The 19108-nt window shown below is 44.3% G+C and overlaps 1 protein-coding gene across 1 annotated transcript in view; it reads left to right on the plus strand.

The window, feature by feature from the left end:
- GARNL3 (GTPase activating Rap/RanGAP domain like 3) overlaps positions 1 to 19108 on the plus strand; it is a 148048-nt gene that overhangs the window by 55785 nt on the left and 73155 nt on the right. The window contains exon 4 of the mRNA XM_046643693.1: positions 5358 to 5432. Coding sequence (XP_046499649.1) covers positions 5358 to 5432 — 75 coding nt within the window. The remainder of the gene's footprint in view (positions 1 to 5357; positions 5433 to 19108) is intronic.

A 19108-nucleotide genomic window follows, 5' to 3' on the forward strand; every position in this document is an offset into this window, starting at 1 on the left:
CGAAACACTGGGCCGCCTGCAGCGGAGCGCGTGAACTTAACCACTTGGCCACGGGGCCAGCCCCTCTTTCTGATTTTTTTATTCCCTCACCATTTTCTTTTTTATTCCAACTTAGCACAAATATTTTTTACTTTACCTTTCTTTTTCATGATTGTTTTGTTGTATCTAATTATGTCTCTTGCAGCTATTGGATTTAATTTATGTTTCCAATCCTTGAGTCCTTTTTCTTTTAATAGAGGAGTATAACCCATTTATGTTTATTGAACTGTCTGTGCTGGTCTCTCCGTTGACCTCTAGGAGGAGTTCCAGGTTCCCCTTCACTCCCTCATTTTACTCCTCTCCCTCACTCCATCCTTCAGGAGTACAGACTTGGATTAATCCGATTAAAAAACATCTTACTGGTCACTGAACTCCTGGGCAGGCAGAGCTAGTTTTGCAAAGGTCAGAGCACATGTGGGGAATAGCCTTTTTTGACGCTTCTCCCAGAAGAATAACAAAGGGCTGGATATGCTCCCATGTGAGGAGACTGACCAACTCCCTCCTCTCTGCTGGCTTTGGAGTGCTAAGATCGCGGACTGCCTTGCTCTCTACTTTGTTTACAAACCAGTCTGGAAACAAACCTTTCTTTCCAGACCAGTCTGCCTTAAATAAAGGCATTCTCTAGTTGTGGTGTAGCTGACTAGTAGGGACCTCATCAGAAAGGGCAGTTGGTCTAGGAAATGATTTGGTTATTCTTGGGTTCTCTGCATAAAGAGCATCTTAATAATACCCCAGTCCATTATTCCTCGCACTTCCTCCCAGATATGTTCTCTGTGTTTTTGATAATCATCTTCCTCTATTTATCTCAAATTGAGATTCTAATTTACTCTTTGGGGCATTTTTGTCTTGACAATTTTTGGTTCATTGTGCTCACTGAATTTCAAAATTTAGGAGCCATGCTTTTCATCTGAAAGCTCATCACAGTTTGTTCCATTTTCATGGATCCAGTATCCTCCTAAATTATTACAATAATTAGAGATTGCTTAAAGTTTTCCTTGTGCTTTTTTTGCAGTAAATATGTTTCATAGAACATTTGCTCTGATACCTCAGATCAGTTTCCACATTTTAAATTGTGGACTTGTCCTACGTTCAATGATTTTTCCTTTATTCTTCCTTATGGGGTGCATTAGTTGGTTTAGAATGTCAAAAACAGTAAAGAACAACAGTTTTTTCTCTCTCGCATCCAGCCAGGTATTCCAAGTTGAGTGGCTCCGCCCCACACATTCAGGCTCAAGATGAATCTACGATCTTCAACATGGACTTCAAGGTCTCTCTGGTGATTGATGTTCTAGCCAGTGGAGAGGGAAAGATGAGCGGAAGAGGCACTTTCTCTCTAAAGGGCCTAGGTCCCTATGTGTTACCTGGGACTTTGGCCCACCTTCCAGTGGAGAGAATTAAGTCAAATGGCCACCCTGAGGGAATTGTGGTCTAGGCATGTGTCCAGCGACAATTCTGTTACTGTAGAAGATGGCGAGAATGGATTTTGGTGGCAGCCAGAACTCTGTACCACGTGGGAAGAGTGAGGAGAGAAAGCTTCTAGGTTGTGCAGTGTCGGCCACATAGATGGGTTCTGGTAGACGCTGTGTCATTGCTGAATCAAATCTTCCAACAAAGGGGAGAGTTTAGGTTTTCAGTAGTTTTAACTGGCCAGATCAGAGGTTTATGAGGAATAATGGGAAGAGAAGTACTGAGAGAAACAGGTTCTCTGTGTTAAAAAGGTTTTTTTTTTCTGCAGCGTTATTTTTTTCATGCCCTCGTTCACTGGGGCACTGTCTCCTTTCACATTAGCTGGCATACCAGTCCTCATCAGGCACCAGCCACCGTGGCACCCTCTGTTTTAATTAGCCAGCTGCCCAAGCCAGCCATAAAGGTGGGGTCAGGGCAGGGGAGCTGTGGGGCTGGCATTCTGATGCCACTGAGAATCGCTTTCCCAGTGTGACTGGTCGATTGCCTTCCCACTGTTACTGCCCTGAGCCCCCACCCTCTCCTCAGGCAGGCCCTGCCAGCTTGAGCTCAGGGGGCTTAGTCTGACCTGCCGGGTCTTGTGTGAGTAATGAACCTTCTCTGCTTTCCAGAACTGGCACAGGCCGCAGCCCACCTTTGTGTTCCTGTGGTCGCTTCCGTAGGAATTTGGCGTTCGTCTATTCACATTCCCTTGTTTGATAGAGGTTTAGTATCTGTACTACGTCAGGCAGTGTGCTTAGCTCTGGGGATGCAGTGGTGAGAAAAACAGCGTCACCGTCTTCGCGGAGCTTCCATGGGGCATAGAGGGAGTGCGTGAGGAGAGACAGGCGTGAATCAAGTAATCACGCAAAGAAATGTAAATCACAGCTCTGAAGGTGCTCCAAGAACTTACAGTGGAGTCGTTTTCGCAGGCAGTGAGGTCGGTGAAGTCACCTATGGTGGGGACTGCAGTGACACTGAATGCTGAGTTCATTAGGGGAAGATGGGACAGGAGGGCCTTCCAGGCAAGGGAGTACCATGTGTGCGCATCCTCGAGTGGGAAGGGATGGGGGTGCTGGCATAGAGGTGGGATTGTGGGACAATCAGATTTGGAGATTTGAAATCGCAGGGGCTGCAGTGTGAGGAGCGGGTTGGAGAGAAGCAATGGTGGGTCAATGTACAGACCGGTTAGGAGGCGGTTACAGTCATCCGAATGAGAGAGGACAGTGACTTGGGTGAAGACGGTGATGGGGGAGATGGTAAAGGTGAGAGAGTTAAACATGTTAGCCTGAGGTCTGAGTTCAGTGTCTGTGGGTTCCGTGATCATAAGTTCAGAGGGAGCTACCTTCCTTCTAACCATCAAATCATTAAACATGTTCTTCCTTTCTTCTTCTTGAACCTTTAAGCAAGATAAGCAGTAAGCTTCTTGTTCTATCTCAGCAAGGGAAAAGGGCGTTATTGCCTGTGTCTGGCAGTGTGTAGAGTATACCTGTGAGACATTTCACTTATATTTGTTGTGCGAATGAATGACTGGGTCGGTGACTGGCTCTCAGCCCTTCCCCTAAGCCTTTGAGTCCTGGATGAGCCTGGCCGTAGTGAGGACTCTATCCACCAACCTCTGATTCAGGGGTGTGTGCATCACCGTCTCTCTTTATATACTCATGGCAGACGTTATTAACTGATTGCAGCTCTCTTTTCTTGCCAAGCCTGGATGTGACCTCAGAATGCTTCTCCAGAGTCCTTGAGGCAGCCTATACCAATGACACTTGACTTGGAAACTGTTTGTTATTCCCTCTATTTAACCGTGAGTAAATCTCACAAGCCAGGAAACTGACGCTGAACCCTCTATCCTTCCCCCATAAACATGGCAGTGACCCCAGGAGACCTAAATTCATCTTGTTCTCGTACTTTAGTATTGGTCTCTGTAAGGTTGGGAAACAAAATTAGGAAACGCAAGATCCGTCACTTCTGACGCCAACTGCAGAGTTTCGGGGTCCCCAAGGCCACACTCAGCTTCTATAATTTGCTAGAAGGGGACTCACAGAGCTTACTGAAAGCTCTGAAGCTCACTTATGGTTTCTTACCGTGCAAGGATACAGATTAACATCAGCCAAGGAACAGACGCACGGGACTGAGTCTGAGAGAGCTTCACGTGCAGAGCCTCCAGTTGTCCTCGCCCAGCGGGGTCGTGGACAGCAGGAGCTCCTCCTGGTAACAGTGTGTGCCAGTACACGCGGAGCATTGTCAACCAGGGAACTCACCTGAGTCTTGGCGTCCAGAGGTAGATCTGCATACCATGTGACCCGAAGCCCCGCCACAAATCACATCACTCTCCCGTGTGGCTCAAAGTCCCCAGTAAACACTCATGGAGGACATTCCCAGGGCTTCGAGCTCACCTCCCAGGAGCCAGGGCCAGAGGCCAGACCTCTCACTGGGCAAGGTTAAATTCTTTACTACACAGCCTCTCCTGCTCATCTTCAGTTTACCAACAGTGTAACAATCAGACACCATAAATAGCTGAACATATGTAAAAATCTTCTTTGTATTTGTTTTTAGAAATTATTTTGCAAACTAAAGGTTAAGTATAAAAATTGGATCATAGATATTCCACGGAAGATGGTTAGGTAGGGTAGTGGTTAGGTGAAGATAATGGGCTTCTGGAGTCTGGCTGCCTGTGTTCACATCCCAGGTCTACCGCGTACTAGTTATGTGACCTTAACTAGTTCTTTTTCCTTTCTCTGCCTCAGTTTCCTCATTCATAAATGAGAATAATAATAGTACACAGGTTGTGTTGTTACTATGAGAATTAAATGAGATAATACATATTAAGGTGAGAAGAGTGCCTGGCATGTAGAAGCACTCAATAAATATTAGATGCCATTATTTTTATATTTATGATAGAAAAAAATTTATCAATCTTTTTCAAATAATTTGCTTTGGGAAAATTTGTAGGTTTTGCCTGAAATTTCTTCATTTTCACACCTTCCTATCTTTTAACACAAGTGAAAATATGAGAGAACTATCTTTCTTAAGAAGTTGTGTATCTGTTTTACCTGGTAAGTCCTGAATTAGAGCGGTGAGCGCCCCTCCGGGCAAGTGTGTTCTAATGAATCTGGAATGTGGAAATTGTTGGCAGATTTTTGCTGCAAATTGTGGGCAGATCTAAAAGGTTAAAAAAAAGACATGTCATTTTTCCCAAGTAGCAACTGAGAAATCTAGAAGATTTAGGGGAAAATAAGTTAAACCTTGAGTCAGTAATTTTAGGACTGACGTGCCAAGCCCTGATCTGCTTTTCACTCATCTCGTTCTAGCGTTGAGAAGACTGTCCATTTGCAAGCATCACATTGCCAGAGCTGAAACACAGTCTGCCTGCCTCGGAAGGGACTAATTGGCCTTTTGGAAACTGTTTAAAACTGAATGAAACACAAGAGCTTTCTGTGATGTTAGCGGAGCCTTGAGTTCATGCCAGCCATTAATTGTTTTTTAGGCTTTCCTGTGAAAGCGCCTGAAGTTCAGGCTTGGCGTTTGGTGTTGCCATCTGTGAGCTGCACTTGTCCACGTGTAGTGTGTATTAAGACTCTTTTCCCAGGGAGCATCGTTTTCATGTTTTTCAGTATTGGAATATGATCAAATTTAGATTTGATGCTTTTGTTTTCCACTCCTGTGGGCCAGGTGGTCCTCACTCCTCAGCTCCTAAAGACCGTGCGGCCGGCTGCGTGAGAACTTGGCCAGTAGAGCTTCCAAAAAACCGTTGGCTTCTCGGCTGGGCCCTCGAGCTCGTGTAGGATTTAGCTTACTTATAGGACAGGTACAGACAGAAGGGGCATTGCAAAAGGTGACCCAGCTACCTAACTGAGCGCTCTTTTGTCCCCTAGCTTATTTCCAGCGACGCTGATGGAGCCATCCAAAGGGCTGGAAGATTCAGAGTGGAAAATGGCTCTTCGGATGAGGTAAGGAAGCCCCCAGTTCCTGTATTGTCACCGGGCACATGATTATGGTGCCTGTGATACAGCAGTGAGCAAGTAGTGATCTTCGTTACCGCAGCAGCCTCGCCTAATGGAGCCCAGCACGGGGTAACTAGAGCTCCTCAGAGCTTTCCTTGAAGCAGACGTGAAAGGGCAGTGCCATTATTCTGTGTATGGAAGGTGCTATTAATAGGATGACACATACCCTTTAAAGGATTTCTAATAAAGCCAGATAGACTCAGAAATGGCACCAAAGACGAATTCACAGCCACGACACCCTTTGTGAATGGTCCCCAGAATCCCACCTCTTCCACTTTGCCAGGCAGGTTAGCTTGGCATATGAGCCATATCAGGGTCCAGGAGAGAGATGCAAAAAATTACTGTGATTACAAAATGTCCTCTTCTTCAGAGAAGACGCCGAGAAAGAAGGCCGTTACTGTCACCACTCCTCGGGCCCAAGCCCTCTTTCTGGGCTCTCCCGGTCTTCCTTACTGCCGGCCACAGGGACTCGTCATGCTTTTCTTTCTCCTTTAACACTTCCACTGCCCACTCTCTCCCTTGAGATCTACCCCCAAAACTGCAGAGTGTGGTGCGAGCCCCCCAATTTTTTTCTTCTTTCCTGCCTCCCTGAGAGGTCACTCGTCATAGTGCTTTAGCACCCCCCAGCTTTGGAGTCAGACAAGCCTGGGTTCAAGTGCCAGCTCCCCCACCTCCTAGGTATATGACCCTGGGCAGGTAAGCTGCCTTTCTGAGCTTTGGTTTCTTCACCTATGAAATGGAAACTGTTTTAGGATTATTGAAAGGTTTCAGTGAGCTGAGCTCGTAAAGCTGTTAACAGTGTGCCTGGCGCATTAGTAAGCATTCGGTAAGTGATAGCTATAATAGTAATAATGGTTGTTGTTGTTTCCATAACTAGTGCTGTACAGACAGCCTGCCCTCCTGATCACCTCCTTAATCCAGTTCTTGTTGAAGGGCTATGGATTCACCTGGAAAGGCCACAGCATTTGGGAAGTTGTTGCTCATCTTTACCTTTGGCCTTAACTTCACATACCTGTTCACCTAGGCGTGGTACCTTTGCCCTTGCTCTGTGAGGCAAAGGGGGCAGGCCCATCTGGGGCTGCGCTCCTGCCTGGGTGCCCATAAACTTCTTGTCCGGAATGATGTCAGCTGATCTACATAGAAGAAGGAACTCCCAGGGAAATTGGCTCCTGAAGCTTGGAAACGGCCCTCCCCAAGTGGCCCAGATCCTGAAATGAGACAGTCTTATCACCACAGGCTCAGGCAGCCAAGGGTGTCTCAGGAGCTAAGTCAGGAGCCGGGGCATTGAGTCCTCATTTTCCACTGCTCAGAAAGCCAGCAGCCCCCATGCCGAGTTTCTCCTTTGAGGACCTCAGTACCAGAGACCCTAGAGGTTGCTGTACCCCAAGACATCTGTCTGCTGCCAAAATTTTGCAGGACTTCAGCCCAGCCCAAAATGAACAAACCGTTCTGGACTTTCCCCACCCCACATAAGCACAACTCTGGCCCCTGCCAGGACCAGTGTCTAGAAGAAATCTATACTTCCTGGGAAAGACATAAGTGCAGCTTTCATGTGGTCCTAGGGTCACCACACTTTAGTCATCAAACACTCCTCACCTGGTGATGTCACCTGGCCATATACCAGAGGGCAAGTTCTGGGGCCTGGTCACCTGTGGAGGAGCATGGTCAGGAGTGGCTCTAGAGTCAGGCTGCCTGGGTTCAAATTGTGACTCTACAACTCACCAGCCATGTGGCCTTGGGCAGTTCACTTAACGTCTTTGGAAACATTTAGTGGAGTTATTGATTTCATAAATCATTGTGGTCTCCTGTGTTCAGTACACAGTCCTATCTCGGATTGCTTCTGTGGGAAATATGATATCAAGGCTCAGACACGGTTTTCAGTTTTGTTTCTACCAAAGCCATTGAGCGTGAGTGCTCCGTTGGAACCCCTTGGCTGTGTTTTATGTTGATAGTCTTCAGTTAAAAGCTTCTGCCCAGCGTTAGTGCACAACCTCATAAAAGGTTAGAGGAACCTGAGACCCAGAGGGGAAAACGCTGGCGCGCTCCGAGTTAGTTAAAGCCGTTAGTGCATTGGAAGGCTAAATATAGCTGCTTCAAATTTTTCAAACTCATGAACAAACAAATGGCAAAGCATTTCATTATTGGATTATTTTTCCTTCTATTATTGTATTTTAAGAGATCTTTAGATGATATGGATACTAACCCTTATCAGATATATGATTTGCAAAAATTTTCTCCCGTTCTGTAGGTTGTCTTTTCACTTTCTTGACTGTGTCCTTTGAAGCAGACAAGTTTCTAAATTCAGTGAGGTCTAGTTCATCTATTTTTTCTTTTGTTGCTTGTGTTTTTTGTGTCGTATCTAAGGGACCATTGCCTAATCCAGGGTTGCTTGGTCACTTTTTATGGTTACTATTCTCGTAAGATAATGTCAAATTTACCTTTTATAGTCAGCAAAATGGTTTTATCATCTGTGACTGATGATTCCAATATATGAAGGTTTTTGTGGCTCTCTATCTGTGGCTTGATTTTTGTCCTGGCATATGCTCATGGTGGACTGTGTTTCTTTGCGCACTTACCTACCTAGTTGTGTGCTCTTTGTTGTTCAAGACAATGAGTTTTGCGGATAATATGAGGCCTAGTAGGGAGTGTGATGTTGTCACGTATAATCAGAAATAGATATTGGGTCTTTGTCCCCGTTCCTGGTGCAGAGCTCCTAAAACCCTTGGAATTTCTTAGGCGATGAGAGCCATGAAGGTGTCTTTTGTTATCAGTGACTTTTGGAAAGCACCTATGGGGGCTGGTTGCCAGTAGAGCCAATTTTGTGATTAGAAGCTTAGCCATTTATGTCCCAGCCCCGACCTCCAGGGTGGCAGAGGGGCTGGAGATGGAATTAAATGGCCAGTTGCCAATGATCTAATCAATCGTGCCTATGTGATGAAGCCTCCATAAAAACCCAGAAGGACAGGGTTTGGAGAGCTTCCAAGTTGGTGAACACGAGGAGATTTTGGAAGAAGGGTGCCCCTTCTCACATGCCTTGTTCTATGCATCTCTTCCATCTGGCTGTTCCCGAGTTATATCCTTTTATAATAAACTGATAGTCTAATTAGTAAAATGTTTCCCTGAGTTCTGTGAGCCGCTCTAGCAAATTAATCGAACCCAAAGAGGGGGTCACTGGAACCTCCAATCTATAGCCTGTGGGTCAAAAGCACAGGTGACAACCTGAACTTGCAATTGGCATCTGAAGTTGGGGGAAGGACAGTCTTGTAGGACTGAGCCCTCAACCTGTGGGATCTGACGCTGTCTCCAGGTAGATAGTGTCAGAATTGAGTTGAATTTTAGCACACCTAGCTTGTGTCAGAGAATTGCTTGATGTTGTGGGGAAAAAACACGGGTTAGAATTGGTGTCAGAATCAGAGGGAGGGGGCCGGCCCCGTGGCCGAGTGGTTAAGTTTGCTCGCTCTGCTTCGGCGGCCCAGGATTTCACTGGTTCGGATCCTGGGCACGGACATGGCACCGCTCATCAAGCCATGCTGAGGAGGCATCCCACATACCACAACTAGAAGGATCTATGACTAAAAATATAGAACTATGTACCAGGGGGCTTTGGGGAGAAAAAGGAAAAATAAAATCTTTAAAAAAAAAAGAACCAGAGGGAGGCTTTGCATTTGCTTTTGCCAAGCACCTTTAAAGTAAATTCCCAGCTTAGACTTTTTAAGCCACCCAGGTGGGGCAGAATGGAGCTGCGGATTTGTGTGAGGCTTTACATGAGATTACGTGAGGTCATAGCCCCTCGGAGACACTCCCCCTCTCAGCTCTGCCCAGCGCCGTGGCAGCCTTCCTTGGGGTCTTTGAGTTAGAGGTGGTCTCTTCTGGTTCACCCTCCCCTTGAACGTGTAGCCGGTTGGGGTCCCAGCTTAATGTTGGGTGGGTCTCTCCTTAGACTGCCCTACTTCCGTGGGTCCTGGCAGTTTGATTCTATGCTCTCTTGCCCCGTGAGGTCAGCAAAACCCAAGTTTAGTTTTGTCAGGATTGACAAATATCCTCGAGCTAAAAAGAAACTTCATGCTCCACTTACTGCTGTGGGTTCCCACTTGCCTTTCACTTTTGGCTAGTAACTCCTTACTAGCTTATAAGCACTCCAGTGCTCTTAAGGAGATGATTTTAACATTTTTCAAGGACTTTTAGTTTCTTCAGTGGGAGGGTTGGTCAAATAACCTGGCCCGTCATTACCAAAAACGTAAGTTATATCAGGAGCACTTTTCATATGATGTGTGAAGTCATTCATTTAACCCACATTCACTGGATCATTTCTCGGTGCCAGACAGGCTGAGCACTGGTGATCTAGGGGTGAATAGGACTGCCGGGGTCCCTGCCCTCATGGGCTCACAGACTGGCAGGGAGCAGTCAATAAATGAGGAACACAGAGACACAGGATGATTGCAAATTTTCCTAACTCCTGTGAGGAAAACAAACAGGGCCGTGGTGCAGAGTAACAGGAGGAGTCCTCCTTTAGATCGGGTGGTCAGAGGAGGCCCCAGCAGTGACGTCACAGTGAGCCCGAGGCCTCTGAGCCCTGCTTCTCAGCCTGTGGTGAAGGACTCGTTTTTTTTATTTCCAATCTGTTGCAGAACTCTATGTGGTCCTACCAGGCGTGACCAGTCTGCAGCCCCCACCTCAGGCAACTCACCCCCAAATTCAACAGCACCCAGGTTGGTCTGGACTCCGTTTAAGGGAATGAATCCCTGAGCTTGTGCTTAGGTATCACGGGAATGTCAGACTGCTATGAAGGGCCTAAGGCTCCTCTCCATTGCTGCGTACTTCGTCCTAGACTGGTCAACAGTTTGCAGATGGGCACCATGGGCCATCCCTTAGAGTTCATCTAGGCCACTTCCACCCAAGGCATGAAGCCCCACAAGTTTTGCCGACAGTCAGCTCCTCTCTCCCTGCTTGAGTATATCTCAGTAACGGGAAGCGTGCTACTCCCTTGAGGGGTTTTTTCCCTCCTGACACCAGCTGAGTGTCCTACACTTTAATTCAGTTCGGACACTAACTCCCCAGAGTTAGCGTCAGACTCCACAGGTTTAAGCACTTGGTCCCACAAGACTGCCCTCACTTCAGACGCCAGCCGCAAGTCTCAGGTCCCAGGTTACCCACACTTCCATCTGACTTGGCTATAAAATCAGAGATTCCCACAACCCTCCTCCTCATGTTCAATAATCTGCTAAAACGACTCAGAACACAGGACAGCACTTTACTTACTATTACTGGTTTATGGTGAAGGCGACAACTCAACCGTGGCCACATGGAAGGGATGCACACCACCCCCCCAATACCTTGATGTGTGCGGCAACGTAGAAGCTCCCTGAACCCCGTTCCATAGGGGTCTTCACAGAGGTTTTTACAGAGATTTCATTAAGTCATTGGCCATGATGACTGATTCAATCTCCAGCGCTTCTCTCCTCCTCAGAGGTTTCGGGGCTGAAATTTCCCAGCTTCTGGTCAAGGCTTGGCCATCCTAGCAAGCAGCCCCATCCTGGAGCTATCTAGGGGCCCACCAAGAGTCACCTCATTAGAACAAAGACGTTCCTGTCACCTTTAACACTCAGGAAATTTCAAAGGTTCTAGGAGCTGTGTGCCAGAAACCAGAGACAAAGACCAAATATATATTTCTCATTATACCACACCCCTAAAGCAGTTAATTCCATTTATCAGCATCTCTAATAGCTAGAAAATTCTTTTTATTGAACAAAATTCATCTGTCTCTATTTCCCATTCAGTTTCTATTCCCACTCAGGTTTCTGTGCCCACAGTGTGAGGCTGAGCCCCATCTTCAACATGACAGGCTCGCATGCATTCCCGGACGTCTGCTGTTTTTCTCCTAAGATGTGGACTTGGTTCCACTCACCATCACTCTTTGCTGCACCTTCGACATTGTGAGATCCTTAATGAACCTTTTAAATTGAAGTGCTCAGAACTGAACTCAGGGCTCCGGGGCACCCCATTCAGCCGCAGAGTGGTGCAGGCTCATCCCCCTCCTTGCCACACACTTTCTCCTCTTTTTATGAAGCCCGATGACTCCTTATGAGCCTCAATATGCTACCCTCCCCCTAGTCTTTTTCACGTGTGCTGTTATTTAGCTGTGAGTAGACATCATGGTGTAGTGGAGACAATTTTGGAGTCAAACCAACCTGGGTCCAGACTCGGCTCCACCACTTACCAGTTTATGACTCCACGTCTCTGACCTCAATCTCCTAATGGGGAAAAAGGGCCATAATTACTACCATGTAGCACCTGGCCTTCCCCATCCTGTACTTGTGCAATTTGTGTTTGTACCTAAGTGTGAGATTTTTGCCTTGTCCACACTGAATTTAATCTTGTTAGCGTGTCCCATAATTGCTAATTGTCCATCATTGCTAATTGTCAAGAGTTTTTTTGACGTCTTGCTTCTGTCCCCTGTCCTATTAGCTAACCCACTGGGAAGCTTTCTGTTACCTTCAGATGTGCTTGCCCTGCCATCTGTGTGCTCATCCCGTTATTAATTACAATGAGTGTGACCCTCGGGTGGCTCACTGGAGGCCTCCCTCACAGCTCACTCGTGTGTATCAGTTAGTGTGTAGTGGGGCAGAGGAGACAATCTTGCAGCTTCTTACAGATCTGTCCTCCTTAGCATGGGCAGGATTCTCTTATACACCGTTGGGGGATATGTAAATGAGTACAATCTTTTGGGAGGACAATTAGCAATAATTAATTTGGCCAACAGTTCTGCTACTAGGATGTGTATTGTAGCATTATTTAAAACAGAAAAAAAAAAAACCTGAAACAATCTCAATTTCCATCAGTAATGATTCTATAAATTATGATGCATTTATACCATGGAATGCGTAGTAGCTGTTGGAGTAAGGTAGAGGTGTATATAATACAATAGAAAAATGTTTAAGATACAGTGATAGACATAAAAGAAAGTTCCAGAGTGATTTATATGATATCCCGTTTCCTTAAAAACAAAAAAAAAGATAAATATGCTTGCAATATGCAAGAAAATTTCCAAAACAACACGTAAGAATTTGATAATAATTGCTTCTGGAGAATGGAAATGGAAGGTCAGGCAAGAAGCTGGAGGCCCTTAGCTTTCCACTTTTGGTGTTTCTATGCTGTTTACATGTTTTACACATCTATACTCCACTGAAGTATTTAATTAAAAAAAAATCATGGCCCCATGGCCGAGTGGTTAAGTTCGCAAGCTCCGCTTCAGCAGCCCAGGGTTTTGCCGGTTCAGATCCTAGGCATGGACATGGCACCACTCATCAAGCCATGCTGAGGCGGCGTCCCACATGCCACACTAGAAGGACCCACACTAAAAAAGAAATATACATCTATGTACCAGGGGCTTTGGGGAGAAAAAGGAAAAATAAAATCTTTAAAAATAAAAATCAATGTAGTCGTTAAAAGGAACAAAGTAGACCTATATATGCTGACATAGAAATATTTATAAGATATTTTCTTAAGTGAAAAAAATAAGCTTCAGTATAATATCTATACTCCTATCCCATTTATGAAAATAAATCATATGTGTATATATGTATGTATATAAATGTATGTATGTGATTGTGAATGTGTGATCTATGTATCTCTGTCTAAAGTAAACACATCTTTGTAAATACATGAGAAGATCTGGGCCCATGCAAACCAGCCTGGTCAAATGGTTATTATAGGGAAAGGAAGAGGATTGGGCATGGAGGATGGGGGGAGGAAAAGATTCTAATTTTTGTGTGATTTCACTTTTTTCAACAAGCTTATATTTATATTTGCAATTCAAAAAAAGTTTTAAAAAAAAAATCCATCTTCTTTACTGCCGGTGTTCTCTCAGCAATTTAACCTAGAGACTGAAGTAAAGTCAATTTAAATGCATTCACTCATTAACGGAACTCACTCTAGAAAATACTCGGAAAAAAATCACAGGCATTATATAAACCCATGGATCTCATTTGTAATCTGAGTGTCTGTATTGTGGGGCTTCCTTGCTTAAAGTCAAATATGAGAGTACGTTCAGATATGGTGAGGATGTTATATATGGATTTTGTTCAAATTCTCCTCAAAATATCCTGGCCAGTTCAGTCTTCCTCCTTCACATCCCACAAGTATAAAAGGGGTCAATGTACAATTAAGGCAGCAAGGAGCTTCTAGGGGCTTTGGAATTTGATGCAGAAATGATTCAGGATTTCTTAGTCTCAAGACTCATTCAACACTGTGGGCACGTTAATTCCCAAGGTGGGTCTTCTGCCCACCACAGACATGCCAGTAGTAGAGAGGCAAGGTGGTAGGAGAGAAAGGGTTTTATTACAGCTTGCTAGCAAGGGGGAAGATGGCCGACTAATGTCCAAAAGAGCCATCTTACAGAACAAAGACTACAGGCCAGTTATACAGGGGGCTGGCTTCTGGGTTGGGGAGGCATCTGGTTTCCGGGTGGAGCAGACATGTGGTCTTAGTTCCTGATAATCTTTTGTTTTAGTGGATATGCATCAGAGACTGGAGCAATGCCCTATACCCAGACCTTTCAGTTGTCATTGATGATGGCTATCAGCATAGACCCTCTGCCTGGAGGTGATCACATTCCTAAGGAACTCTGAAGAACAAGGTTATCAACTTATTGCAGCTGTGAGGGTCCATAAACTCTACAGGGCATGTATATCTCCTGGAGGGTGCATATTCTGCTGGGTTAGTTAATCAGAGGTCATAGTGTTACAGTATAGTTTCTCTTCTACAATATGGCTTCCCTTATATCAACCTTATGCTGAGCCGGCATCAGGCATGTCTGCAGTGCAGAAGAATTTGAGTTCATTACTCTCTGTAATACCTTTTAGCAAATGTTTATCTAAAAGGGCATAAAATAAGTATGGTGTTTGCAATGTGTTAAACTTTTGTTGTCTGGAAAATGTGCTTGTTACCGAGCAAGGGCTCACCACCCAATGCACGTCAACAGCCAGTTATTACGGCATCAGCCTTGGGAAAAGAAAAATAATTCTATTTGCAAGATCCATCTGCAGGGAGACAGGAGGCATATGCTCTCAGATCTGTCTCCCTGATCCAGGGCTTGAGGCAAAATTTATGAGATGCAGGGCAGGGAGGTGTGAAGTGTGGAGATGGATGAGTGGAAGTAAGGAGAAGTGAGGTAACTGATTATTTTGGGGCAAGCGTAGTCACACTTCATGCCCCTTCATAGGACACATTTACAACATGATGGTGTTAGTGTGATGATCTCAGGGTGGAGTTTTCAGCCCCTTTATATCAAAAAGGTCACTTATTGAGCATTTTCTCAAGCCCAGTTGGTGGGTTGGTGTTCTCAACCAGCGTGAAATGAACAAAGAGGGTCAGTTCCTGAGAGACAACTCTTAATTATTCTGTTGATAAGGTGGGGTCAGTTGAACTGGTCCTAGAGGGCCTGTGGTTACATGCTCATCAGAATATTTCCTCCTAACTTTCTCGTTGGTGTTAAATAATGTATTCCTGTGTCACTGTTACCTTCAAGTGCTGTAGGCCAAGTTTCTGTATCTCTGAAATCCTCTATAAAATAGGTCATACTTAAAATAGTCAGGATTTATTGCAAAATTAAAACTACAGTTAGCCACTACTACGTGCACTCCAGAACCTCTAAAATTAAAAGGACGAAATGCTAAGAGTTGGTCAGACGATGTGGAGTATCAAGAAGTCTCCTGTATGTATTGCTAATAATGTAAATTGTGCATCCCCTTTGAAAAACTGTCTAGTAGTATCTACTGAAACAACATTTGCATCTTCTGCATCCCAGGATGTATACCTGCCAGAAATGGGTGACTATGTCCACCGAAAGACAGACACAAGGACGTTTGTAGTGACTTTATTCTTTTTTTTTTTTAAAGATTTTACTTTTTTCCTTTTTCTCCCAAAGCCCCCGGGTACATAGTTGTGGGTCCTTTTAGTTGTGGCATGTGGGATGCTGCATCAGCATGGCTTGATGAGCGGTGCCATGTCCCTGCCCAGGATTCGAACTGGTGAAACCCTGGGCCGCCGAAGCAGAGCACGCAAACTTAACCACTCAGCCACAGGGCCGGCCCCTTGACTTTATTCTTAATAACCAAAAACTGGAAACAGTCCATATGCCTATCAACTGAATAATGAATAATACATAAATCTTGATGTTCATACTGTGGACTGCTACGTGGCAATGGGAAAGAGTGAACCACAGCTACACCAATAACGTGGATGAATGACACAGATATTTTTGTCAAAGGACAAAAAGCCTGACTCCAACAGACATACATGATATGATTTCATTACTATAAAGTTCAAAAGCAGGTAAAACTCATCAATGGTGATGGGGGCAGGACAGTGGTTACCTTTCAGAGTGTGGTTGAGTATTGACTGGGAAAGTGCATGAAGGAGCCTTCTAGGGTGCTGAGGATGTTTTCTGTCTTGATCCAGTGGTTACAAGGGTGTGTACATATTTGAAAATCATTTCACTGTACACTTAAGATTTGGCCCTTTACTGTCCACTTCTGCCACATATCATCAGAAATTGGAACTCGTTTGCAGAGTCGTTCTTCGGGGGCCCTGGGCAGCGCGGATGTGTTCTGCTTCGTCTCCCTTTCTTTTGTCAGTTCCTGTGTATATTCTTGTCTTGACATCTCATCATATGTGCTTTTAACAAGAGACAGGAAGTGTCTTGTTCTGTGAGACTCACAACTCTCTTGGTGTTGAGCTTTCCCCCCATCTTAGTTAACTATTCAGTGAAGATGAAAGTTAAGTGGGTAACTTTTTGATCATTAAAAAAAGAACTCATAACTGACAGTGTATACTCAGTAGAGGTGGGGGCATGCCACGACCAGAGTGCCATCTCACTCTGCGTCGCTGTGCTGCCTCTGCCCCTTCTCCGTGTTTTTCCATGCTGCAGTTGGCAGCATGCAGACTTTTGGGAGGGGAGACGGAAGACTCAAGAGCTTCCGAAGGGCTAGAGTATGGGGGTCATTTTCTATGCCTCTGATCCCCCTTGGCAGTCTGTGAAACCTGTAGGACCCTTCTCAGCATAATGCTTTTAATGCATAAAACAAAATATATAGGATTGCTAAGGAAAACAGTTGTATTGAAATAGTTATCAAAATGATTCTTTAAACCTAATTCGTGATACCATAATATGCATGCTTTTTTATTAATACATTAAATAATAAATCCAGCAACAGGTCTCCTAATTATTATAATTTTGAATGATGAGGAATGTGAATAGTATTTTGAGATGTCTGCGATCACTGTATAGAGTTCTGAAAATGTGATTTTTTTTTTTTTTTGGTGACAAAGTTACCACGGCTGTTCATTCTACTGTAGTTGTTTGCGTACATTCATAACTGAGTGAAATACTAAATATTAGTTAGAAGTTAGGAAAAATAAAGTTGTTTTCTCCCCCATTCAAGTTCATGCTCATCCTGGATTCTTTTAGAACCCCTGGTATAGAGCATTGATTCTCAAAGTTCAGTGTTCATTGGAATCACCTGGGATGCTTGTTAAGACGCAGATTCTAAGGCCCTACCCACAGAAATCCTGAGGAAGAGGTCTAGAACGGGCCCAAGAGTACATGTCTTAACAAACCTACAAGCACTGAGCTAAGATCTGGCACAGCTACCTGAAAGAAACCTCTCTGTGCCAGGGAAGTCTTGGGGGCTCCAGAGGCCTAAATGTCATGGTGACTTCAGGGTCTCCTCGCCAGGCTTTGTGGATGTTTTCCAGGATCCAGGACCTTGGGGTCATGACACCCACCTCTGTGGAGTCTGACTGCCCAAGGCCAGATGCCCCCGTGTGGGGTCAACTGATGCCTGAGACCGGCTGGTAGATGCCAGGGTCATACCATAGCTGCATGCCGCCCGATGCATAGTAGAAAGAGCTCTGGACCAGGAGTACCCACTGCCAGTGGTTTAAGGTCATCAAATGAACAGCTGTTGATAATGAATCGTTCAGAAATTCTGCAAGAAACAAAACCCAATTATATGCTTTCTTGGGTCACACCCAAAGGTCAAAACTAAGAGGCAGCAGCTTGAATAGGTCATCAATATTAACGTCACCAATGAGGAATAGATGGATATCTTAAAATAGGATAAGCTGAGAAGGACAGGCATCCCTGATGTATTCTGAACTGTAGCATCCAGGTACACGTGACCTGAATCTAATCATGGAAAACATCAGACAAACCAAATGAGGAGTGCTTTATTTAAAAAGAGGAGAGCGGTGTGTGCTGCATTCCTCAAAAATGTCAGTCATAAAGACAGAGCCAGTCTGTGGAGATGTTCCAGATAAGGGAAGCCAAAGAGACATGACAACTAAATGATCCTGTACTGCAGGGGGACATGCTTTAAATGACATTGTTGAGTCATTGGAATATGGATGAAAATTGGAATACAGATGAAAGTATTGTATCGATGTTAAATTTACAAAAGTTGATAAGGCTGTATTGTGGTTGTGTAAGAAAACATCCCTATTCTTGGGAAATACACACTGAAGTACTTAAGGATAAAGGGCTATTATTTATGCATCTTAGTCTTAAATAGTTCAGAAAAAATTGTGTGCATAGACAGAGAGAGAAAAGTGTGAACACATGAGCAAAAGAGGTAAGTAGGTGAATCTGGTAAAGAGTATACAGATGCTCTTTGCACTTTTCTTGTTCTTGCATCTTTTATGTAAGTTTAAAATTATTTCTAAATAAAATTTGTGTATATGTATATACATATATATAGCTGAATTTTAAAAATTCAAGAAAATCCAATAAAGGCACGAAAATACTAAGAAAATTTAACCCACTTTTTTACTCCTTGATAGATTAAAAAAGCAGAACATAAAAAAGGACACAGAAGATGATGCAGTGGTTACGATTTTAAAAAAGAAAGAGCCTCTGCAATTGGAGCTGATTTCATTTCTGCTCCACTGCTCATTATCTCTGCAACCTTAGGCAACATATTTAATCTCTCTAAGCCTCAGTTTCCTCACCTGAAAGTAGGGGGATAAAATCGAATCTGTCTGTGAAGCTGGTGGAGATACCCTGGAGATAACGCATATAAAGGGCGTGGCCTACTTCTTGGCACTTAGAGCTCTCAATGAATGTCAGTATTTCCAGAGCAATGAGAAAGACAGAAAGCATCCTAAGGCACTTTATAAGGTAGTATACCCCTGATATATGATGGAAATTCACACAGAAAAGAAACCTATAGATCCATCTCACTAATAAATATGATGCATGAATCATTTTTTAAAATCTAGCAGTATATGAAAAGAATACCATACCATGACCTAGTAGGGTGTATTCCAGAAATCTGAGAGCCGTTCAGTGTCAGAAGAGCTATTAGTATAATCGTTACATTTCTATGATTTCCCCCCATTAAACCTATTCTCTTAACAGTTGCCAAAAGAAAGCTTTCAGTAAAATTCAATATTCATTCCTGAGAAAAGCCTCTTTGTAGACTCAGACGAAGGAAGCTTCTACAGGGTAAAGAAACTGACCACAAGCATCCAGTAAATCACTAGAGGCATGTCAGAATCAGAAAAGCGTATTCCAGGAGTCTGTCTTATACACATGGCACAATATAGATGTCAGTGGAGTTTCAAAC

This window comes from Equus quagga, chromosome 1 (assembly GCF_021613505.1).
Source record: "Equus quagga isolate Etosha38 chromosome 1, UCLA_HA_Equagga_1.0, whole genome shotgun sequence".
NCBI lineage: Eukaryota > Metazoa > Chordata > Mammalia > Perissodactyla > Equidae > Equus > Equus quagga.